General features: G+C 31.4%; 1 protein-coding gene across 1 annotated transcript; it reads right to left on the minus strand.

The window, feature by feature from the left end:
- Window positions 1-1,367: 1,367 nt before the first annotated feature.
- LOC100787885 (calcium-binding protein CBP) lies at window positions 1,368-6,233 on the minus strand. The gene is made up of 5 exons (XM_003535843.5): window positions 5,505-6,233; window positions 3,441-3,487; window positions 3,144-3,319; window positions 2,709-2,727; window positions 1,368-1,649 (listed from the first exon to the last, which is right to left on the minus strand). Exons 1-5 carry the CDS (start codon window positions 6,010-6,012, stop codon window positions 1,545-1,547), a joined length of 855 nt encoding a protein of 284 aa, XP_003535891.2. The 5' UTR covers window positions 6,013-6,233; the 3' UTR covers window positions 1,368-1,544.
- Window positions 6,234-10,352: the final 4,119 nt, after the last annotated feature.

Below are 10,352 nucleotides of genomic sequence, written 5' to 3' on the forward strand. Positions count from 1 at the left end.
TTAATTATCCATTTAATCTTCATCGCATCAAAATTTATTTTTTTAGTTTTTATAGTTAATAAATTAATTTTTTAATCTTAAAGTTTACATTTTAACATGTTTATGTCCTTAAAATTATTTAACTTATGAATTAAAAGATAAATTTTATGGATTAAAAAATTCACTTATTAAACTTCAGAACTAAAAAATTCACTTATGAATTAAAAGGAATAAATTTATAAACTATAAAAACTAAATGAGTAATTAAAGTATTTTATTTTTTCTTTATTATTGTTTCTGTATTTCAAGTCCCTCACTTCATGAGCTTTTTATTATGCATAGTACAATCTTGATATGAGATGAATGGGTAATATGATTGATTTTATATCATTATCAATTTTTAACATATGTATTATAATTTAAAATATATTTTTTAAATATATTTTTTTATCTCTAAAAAATATTCAAAATTTGTAATTGTTTCCTAATATTCTTTCCTTTTATAGTTGTTTCCTACAATTTAATTTTTTTTGTCTTTATTCTCTACGATTAGGTTCCATCCAATGGTTGGGCATATGTTTGTTACAAGGACATATCACATGTCCACATGTGAAAAAAATTAGGTTTTTCAACTTTTTAAATTAATTATATTTATAACCAATATAAAAAATATTATATTTTTCATCAAAAGGGATATAAATGTCACAAAGAATTTTTACGTCGATTATAGATATAATTAATTTTAAAAATTGAATAATTTGATGCATTTTACATCAGTATACATGTGAGCGGGTGATGTGTGCCTTAAAAGGACACGTTAACTACCATTTGACAGAACCTATCGATAAGGAACATAGACAAAAAAATTTAAATTATAAAAAACAATAACGATATATTTTTCAAAAGCAATTGCAAAATTTGATTTTTTTTTTAAAAATCAAAAACATATTTAAGTCTTTAAAATATTTTATTTTAAAAATTAATTTTATTTTGCATCACATTAACTTTTTATATTAACTTTTGACATCCCGAGACATTGACATTAATTTTGATTTTTATCAATAGTATATTTCTCCTATTCTTCTCTTATATTTTAGTTTTTTCTCCTATATTGTTCTAAAGTTTAATTTTATCCCGTTTTTAATAAATTTTATCCAAGATGAATGCGACCGTGGGACTGGACGGTGACCCATTAGTTGTTCACAGATTAACGATGCGATAGTTCTTCACAGATTAACAATGAGAAGTATTCTTAATTCTGTATAAAGAAAATTATACAAGATTTATCTTTTAAAAGAAATATACCCAAATCATTATCCAGTCATGGATTACCATTACCAGGAAATCTCATTTTCAACGCTTCATTCACATGCATAACCCAAAGATAATTATCAACAAGCTGAAAACCATAGTATTTTGGATCTGGTTACTTATAGAGTAAAACAACAGGGAGTACTAGCATATTAAAGGCTGGCAATAGTAAAGTAATTCGACCACACATTTTCAAACCAAATACAGCCTGGCCATTTACAAACCCTACCAACCACACACACACCATTAATTTCCTAAGCTATTAGGAATGGCAGGACTGTCAGCATAAACGATTCATAGGTGAAGGTTGCAGAGCCAGAATACGCAGTATCCTTTTCTTTGAATTTGTCAGTCAGTCCCTGCAATAGAAACAATTTAAAAGTGAGATTTTTCCAATAGGAAAAAATACAAATGAGGTTTGGTTTGGTTTCCACATAAACTAGAAAAGTTGGCCCGTGCTTTGGCAAAACATTGGTGGTCTGTATTTTAAAATGCAAAAGAAAAATAAAAGATGAGGGTAGCATATCAGGACACGTTGAGTATAATTGACAGTGGTGGTTTAATTCTGTCCTTATTTTAATAACTATTGATTAGGACAGAATTTATGGTTCACCCTTCACACTAAGGTACTGTTGATTGAGGTGTGAAAGTAAAACAAGACAAAAAGAGATTAAATATTGAATTAAGTGTAAAGGTAATGAGATTCACACCAAATTTTGAAACTTTTATCTCAAATGCATCCAAGGATAATTAACCCAAACATTACCTAAAAGTGGTGTTTGGACATCCAAACTGAGATCTACTCCTCAGTGAAAGTTGTGCATGTTTATTTGACATTGTTTTTCTAGTTGAGTTGAACTTGATTTTCACCCAAACTGAAATTTATCCTAAAACTACTACTCTTTTGCTTTTCGGTTAAACGTAGAAAACTTCAAACATAAATCAAGTTATATTAAACCAACTTTTAAACTTTAGTTTACAAGGTTAAGTTCAACCAAACTCCACTTTTTCAATTGTAATCCAAACACACACTAAGAAATAGAACCAGTTTGAATGTTTCAAGAATCACCTAAACAACACGATAAATTTCACAGAAAGGAACACGTTGTGCTTTATCTTAAAGAGTGAACTTTGTAGGAGTTTGTAATTATTAAGTCAATTCATTCATGTCTCATTTGTCTGCCCATGTAATATTAAAAAGGACATGAAAGTATTGGCAATGAACTAGCTAACTTTTAAAAGGTTCTATATGGTTATGTAAATATGCATGCAGTTCAATAAAGATTAACTGATGGTATGCTGCCGAAGGCCTGTTTTCACTAAAATTGTCATTTTGCTTCTGTTCTTATAGGGACTAAGATGTAATATTAATTGGAGAAACGGATAAAAATAATAAATCAGAGTATTTGGTAGCTCACCTTAACAGTAAGACAACACCTGCATTAGCAAAGATGGAAAGAAATCAGTTTTATATATTCATTTTACACCAGAAAAGAAAAGGTAAACATAATGCTAATGTAAAGAGAAAATTTCAATTTTATTGTAAAGAGAAAATTTCAATTTTATTGAAATTGAAAGTTTCTCCCATTTTAAGTCTGAAGACTGTGCTGCCTTCATCCAACAATACATATAAAAATATAATTTTCCAAACACCATAAAAAAATATTAAGTGTCTGAGCCTATGTGGTTATTGTACTAGGATAATTTTGTTCTCTCGTTAGTTATAGCAAAAGAAAACATTGTATTTTAAAAGAAATAAATAGAAAAGAAACCAAGTGGAGAATCCTTGTTCAAAGTATAAATAAATAAATATGTATCCAATAAAAAGATAAAGAATTGTAGCAAAGCCATACTCGATGAAATTGTCATATTCTATAGCCTTGCTTTTTCCACCAGTTTTGTCAAACTTTGAGACGAGCAAATCCAATACCACAGGAGAAACAGCATAGCCCAGACTCAGTAGAGCATCTCTCAACTCAGTAGAATCGATTTTGCCGCTTCTGTCTTTATCAAATCTCTCAAAAATGGACTGCAACAACAATCACCAAGTTAGAAGAATATGTTCCAATAAAAAGACAGTACAGCATAATTTGCAAACTTGAAAATCAAGATTAACGAGGAATAAATATAAAAAGGAGAAAAGGACATACCCTCCAGTTCTGAAGACTGTAAAATAGAGAAGTGAATTCCTTTGGTCCTGCAATGCATTATAACATACTCAAAATTTGAAACAGTAAATACTCCCCCGCTTTTAATTTGAACCTTGGTTAAATATACAAATTTGGTTCTATTTTTCAAATTGCAACTTGAATATTTTACTAAATATCTAATTGTCTATAGTAGGAGTGACATCAACAATCACTACTGGTTCAACACTTTACCTGCTACAATTTAAAACAACTGATTATGAACGGTAACTTGTATTCTCAATTAGACTATATAAGTTATGTTGAACAAGACAATTCAGTTAGTTTCTAATTTTTTTTTATTAGCTGAAAAACTTGTTTGATTGTTTAATGATCAAAATTTTTTTAGTAACTTCTAACATTTTTTGAAATATTAGCTTTTAACTTTTAGTTTTTTTTATTTTCTTTCACTTTTATTCTCAATATATTTATTCATTTTTCTTGTTACTTTTTTAAAATAAATCATGATTTTATTATTTTTCTGTTATTTTACACTTTTCAACTACTTTCATAATTAATTTTATCGAACATTTATAATTCAACAAACAATTTTTTTCAGCTTTTAGTTAGTTTTTCAGTTAATTTTGCCTAATATAGCCATATTCATTGTGTTTTAAAATAATTTTTCACCAACTTCTGTTTCACATATTTATTCAAGAAGCAGGACAAATAATCCTATCCACCATTCAACACAACAAAATCAATTTTTAAAAAGTGAACCCAGTAATTTTTCAGAAATATTATATTTACATTAAAAAAAGCCTAAAATTTTGAAAAATAATAATTGTCCAAAGGTAGTAGTTCAACTAAAAGACTGTCATGACATAGGCCTTATTTTAACATGAATTCTTTTACATATTTCCTAACAAATTAAATCAAAATTCAATTGTAAAAAACTAAACCAAACAATATTTGAAAAAGAAATTAAAGTATGTACTGTTAATAATATTATAAAAAACAGTATATAATTTTAAAATAAACTTAATATTATTAATTAAATTACCTAATTTCTGTAATTTTGATAGATTAGAGAGAGAATACTGAACAGTGAACAGTAACCGTACTAGTAGTGTAGGTTAGTACTGCTACCAATACTAGTTATTAAAAAAAATAGTATTAGTAATTAGTACAACAATCGATGAATAATATAACGTTGTCACTCTATTCCAATCAATTTTAAATTCATTTAATAGTAGCATTACTAGTCAATAGTTTATCCCGCCTTCATTTTCTAACCACATGTCCACACATCATTTTTATTTTAATATTTTATTATTTCTCTCTCTTTTACCGTTAAAGTACTACCACTGTGATTTTTTTTTTCTATTCCTTTTTTCTCCTCTGCCTGTGCAGAACACAAGAACTGCCCTAGTAATTACTAATCTATATCCTATTCTATATAAAAACTGTCCGGCGGATCACCAAGCTTCAACGACCGGATAATTTGTTTTTTGTTTTGTTTTTAATACATATTATTTTTTAAAAATATTTTATTCTATTAGGATTTTTTTCTCTCACTCCTTTTACTAAAAAAGTATACATTACGGGTTGCAATGCTAGTTAGTATTAATACTATTAAATAAATAAATAAATTAACACGAGGCCAAGTGGAAGTAATAAAACCACCGAATAGAGTGGATCCTTCCATCGTACAATGAAGTAGGCGCCCCCACAGCGTCCCCTAAAAAGTCAGAACTCAAAAAAGGCAACCCGAAAAAATCAAAACTCCTCAGTTACTGTGCCACGTCACCGCATTCGCATTGAAAGCACACGACACGCGTTTCCCATGCAGGTAAAACAAACATCACAACAAAAAACGCGTCATTTCCCAAACACCGGCGCACCTTAGCTCCGTGCGCCGGAAAACCTCTTCCCCGGCGCAATTTAGCGGATCCTAATTTTTTTCTGATTGTGAGAGAGAGAGAGAGAGAGGAGTAGTGTAATGTTTTAACGAAGAATATGTATTCGATTTTTTTGAGTAAGCGAGAATCACAAAAAAAAAAAATTAAAAATTTGATAATTTCGTACCTATTTTCTTGACGTTGGAATTGGTGAAGTGATACATGAGAAGATGAACGGTTCTGAGGCTGAAGCTTTGGTTATAGGAAGAAAGCGCTCCCTGCATTTCCTTGTCGTCGATAAATCCGCTTCCGTCCTGGTCCGCCATCTGGAAGCACGCCACCACGTTAGGGTCTGTCCCTGGAGGGAACGCCGATGGCACCAGCGACGCGAACGGGCTCGCGTACGCCGGAGCCGGGTAGCCGCCGCTGCTTCCTCCGCCGTGGGAGTGGGACTCGTTCTTCGGGGGTTTGTTGTAGGGGGCGGCGTAGGGGGCGGACGGTTGGGCGTAGGGGGAGGCGGAGTAGGGCTGAGCGGGCGGCGGCGCGCCGTAGGGTTGCGGTGGCGGAGGAGCCCCGTATGATTGCGATGGCGGAGGAGCCCCGTATGATTGCGATGGCGGATGGGCACCGTAGGGTTGGGGCGGCGGCGGCGCGCCGTAGCTGTAGCTGGGAGGCTGGTTGGGATAGCCGGACATGATGAAATTTGAAAGGGGGTTTTGAGTTCTGAAAGGTTACAGATTTGATTGCTGCTAATTGCTGAAGAGGCCTAAGTGAGAGAGACGGGAAGGGAACTGCTTAATTTATACTCCAATTTTCAGAAATTATTGTTATTATTGTGTTTGCATTTTTATTACGCTAGATTTAATGTTGTGTGTAATTTTTATTGGGTTAAAATTAATATATTTTATACTCTAATGGCTGTGAATATGGATTTGAGGTAAATTATTTTTCTTCTAATTTAATATATTTTTATTATACTATTGCATTTTTGTTGTGTTAAATTTAATATATTTTAACGATTTTTTTTATTATACATTGTAAATATATAATAGTAGAATTACTTAATAAAATAAATGATTAAAAATTAACTACTAAATTCGAATGTGAAGTTGGATGTTATAAATAGGAACAAAAGAATATATTTATATGTTTCTACTTTTTATTATCATTTATAATAAAAATTATAAATAAATAATATAATTGTATGTATATATTTTTTCTAATTTAATAAATTTTAGCACAAATATTTCATATTAATTTTTAAAAACTATTTCTCTATTGTTATTTTTTTCTTTATTTTGTTATTTAATTTTTTTTTACTTCTTTTTCTTTTTTATATTTAAAAATCTCATTTTTTCTACATACTTTTAACAAAATAACATAAATTACTAAATTAGTTTAGGACACATAAAATCCTTTGATAAATTTAAACATGATTAATGTTTTAAAGAAGAATATTGGATCCTAAGGTTCTTCATAATTCTCTTTATTCAATTCACATTTAATTATCATTTTTTATAAATTTGCTGAATATGCTATAAAATATTTATTAACTATTGATCAGTATTATGTTTATTTCTAATTTAGAGACATGGTTCTTCTTATATGCTTAAATGTGTTATTCCAAGACAATATAACATAGCAATTCAAATTCAATAAGATACCATATTAATGTAGCAATTTAAATAAAATAAATAATCCAAATTAACAACCAATTCTTTTATCCTATTTATCCTTTATTTTCTTTTTTCTTTTCCTAATTGCAAAACTTTTGCATCATATGTTTACACATATAATATAGTGGGTCTTTATTTTAGCCTTATTAGAACCTATATGACATGACACATGCATGATCTTTTTCTTTGATCTACAAAAGAAAACCAAAGTATTAAAAAACTACAAACTACCTTTAAAAAGCCCGCAAACTATGTAAACCAACAAAAAAAAAATTAAAATAATCCCTAATAAATGTTAATAATCAAATACTAATATGAGAAATTTTCATGTAGGCAAATATAAAATCAAAACTAATTTTAAAACTAAAAAATATCTAAAATTAAATTAATTCTTAATTTTTTTAAATGAACAGTTTAGCAAAAAAGAGTTCTATAAAAAATACAAAAAAAAAAAAAAACAAAAATGTGTAGTTTTAAAATTCACAAATATATCTATAAAATAAGTTTTAAATTAAAAAATTGCAAGTTTTAAAAATCGGTTTATTATTAGTTGGTAGATTTAAAAAATTAAAATGAAGTTAGAGATTAAAAAGAATTAGTTATTTGTAAATTTGATTTAGGAGAAGTTTTAAAATGGACAATTATCTTACCATGATAGTACATGAACACATTAAAAAAATGACCCCTTTTAAAATCAAAATGAGTTTTAAAATCAAGAAATAACAAAATGAAAATGAATTTCAAAATATAAAAAAGTAGTTTTAAAATTGATTTAATAGAGATGATTGTGTATATTGACGCTAGATAGAGATGGTTGTACATTGTCAAATGAAAAACATAATAAGAAAAGAGATGAAAATAATTATATAAGAAGGATATTAACACATATTAGAAATTACTTCTCTTACCATCCCGACAGAGAGTGAGAAAGAAGCGGGGAATCAGTGAACCACCAATGTCCAATCTCTTTCCCTTTGTTATGCTAATTACTTTTACTTAATAGCATTAGCATGAAACATTTTTGCTTGAAAACCCCCAAAAACTGTAAAGACAATATTTATTCACATATTTTCGTAATTCTCCTTGGGGCTCCTACAATAGGACTTTGCGTTGTCCATCTCCGCACTGTCACAGTTTGCCTTTGCCGCTGCCATTCTACCTTGTTGTGCCAAAACTTACTACAAATTACAGTGTAGAACATTTGTTGTGGCTTCATTCATAAAAAAATGAAAATATAGGTAGTTATTGTGTCTTGAAGAAAGCAAACAATTTACATAAAGTAAGTACTTCAATGAACAATTTATATAACATGGGTGGTTACATGAATAAAAAAATGTAAGTTTTGAAGAGTAAAATAATCATTTTAAAAATGGAGACCAAAAGATGGTTATCAAAAGAGGTATCCCTTTTAGTTATTGGTATAGATTTGCAAAAGGAAATATATATAATAGTATATAGGTTGTTTTTGGCCAAGCTTATTTGTAATTTTTTCTCTCTTTAAAATGAGAAGCTAGGTTGAATAGATTATTTATTTATTTATTTAAAAGCTCTTAAAATTATAATGAGCTTATATTTAAAGAAGAAAAAAATAGAAAAATAAGCTCTTTAAAAAAGCTCATTGAAGGCGCTTTTGACCAACTTAAGTGAGCTCTTTTGAAAGGAGCACACTTCGAATCCTATCTCACCCCTTTTTTATGCTTATTTTGTTTCTCACCATCACACTATATTTGGCTGATATGTATATGAGCTGATCTTTTATTTGATTTTTCAAATTGCAGACTTAATTGATTCTGATATATATATATATATATATATATATATATATATATATATATACACACACACACACACACTGTCCAAGGTCCACAAAATACAAATGACAAACTACGTGGCACTTTGGTTACACACATCAGTCTTTCATGTCAGCCCTGGCACAGGAGCACGAACATCATGTCCTTAACAGCCGAACTCTCAACTGACATGTTATCTTTAACCTCTTATTATTTGAATATATTGTCATCTCCTTATCACGTGACACGTAAATAATTATCTCTAAGCTAGACATTATCTATAATCCATCATTATCTACTGGTAATTATCTACGAGCCGATAATTATCTACAAGGGTTGTTACGTCACCGTAACAGTCCTAACAAATAAGGACCTACAACTCCCACTCTACACTATAAGTACCAGGTTCCCTCATGCTCTTTTCATACTCATTCATACTCTCCTAACTCACGTACTTACTTGAGCGCCAGAGTCCTTTGTTTGGAAAGTCCCCCCTCTTGTCCTCTTTACAAAGGCCATTCATCATCCGATGTGCGAGATCTAGGAGCCCACCTTAGCCACGTCCACCTCGACCCGGGATAGCTCTAGATTTTAGTAAGTACATTTGGCGCCCATCGTGGGACCGCGGTAAAACATACCCCATAGTCTCTCTTTTTCACCCATGGTTAGCACGCGATATGACCTCAGATTCGAGACTCCTTTCGAAGGCTCCAATCCTCCTCCAACAACCATGATAGATACTAATATTCTCCAGCAACTCCAAAATCGCATTGCAGAGATGGAGCAACACCATGGGTAGGAGATGAGAAAGCTAAAGGTTGACCACGATCAGTTGGAGGCTCGTGTCAGACGCCCCAAGGGCGACGAGCACTCTGCTTATACATTACCTGAGCTCACTCAAGGGGAATCACACCCCTTCACCGACCGAATCATGGAAGCTGACATACCCCAAGGTTGGAAACCACTCAACCTAGAGCGGTATGATGGAACCACTACTGATCCAAATGAACATTTGGATGCTTTCCTCACCCAGGCGAATGTATACACCAATGATAATGCAATCCTGTGTCGTGTCTTCCCAATGTCCCTCAAAGAGGTGACATTAACCTGGTACAATGGACTTCCTCCAAGGTCCATCGGTAGATTCGACACTCTTGTCGAGCATTTCAATGTGCAATATGCACAGTATGACATCTGCCGCTCTGGCCAGTCTACGACAAGCAGATGCTAAATCTCTTTCAAAATTTATGGATAGGTTTGGACGCATTGTTATCCAAATCTACAATCCCAACCCAGAGGTAGCATTACACTCTATGCTCCTCTCTCTAAGGCTTGGTAAATTTGGGGACAGTTTATGCAAAGAAAAACCCTAGTAGCATGGACGAGTTGCACAAATGAGCCAAAGACTACATCCAAATGGAAGAGATGTCTGTGTTCAGGAATAAGGTCCGACAAGCCGAACAAAAGCACGACAAGCGAGAATGAAGCACCAAGACCGACTCACACAAGTCAGACAAGAGGCAAAAGTCGGACAAGTTCAAACCTCTCCCAAAGGGCCCTTGTATGAAT

The sequence above is a fragment of the Glycine max genome, chromosome 10 (assembly GCF_000004515.6).
Source record: "Glycine max cultivar Williams 82 chromosome 10, Glycine_max_v4.0, whole genome shotgun sequence".
In the NCBI taxonomy this organism is placed as follows: Eukaryota; Viridiplantae; Streptophyta; class Magnoliopsida; order Fabales; family Fabaceae; genus Glycine; species Glycine max.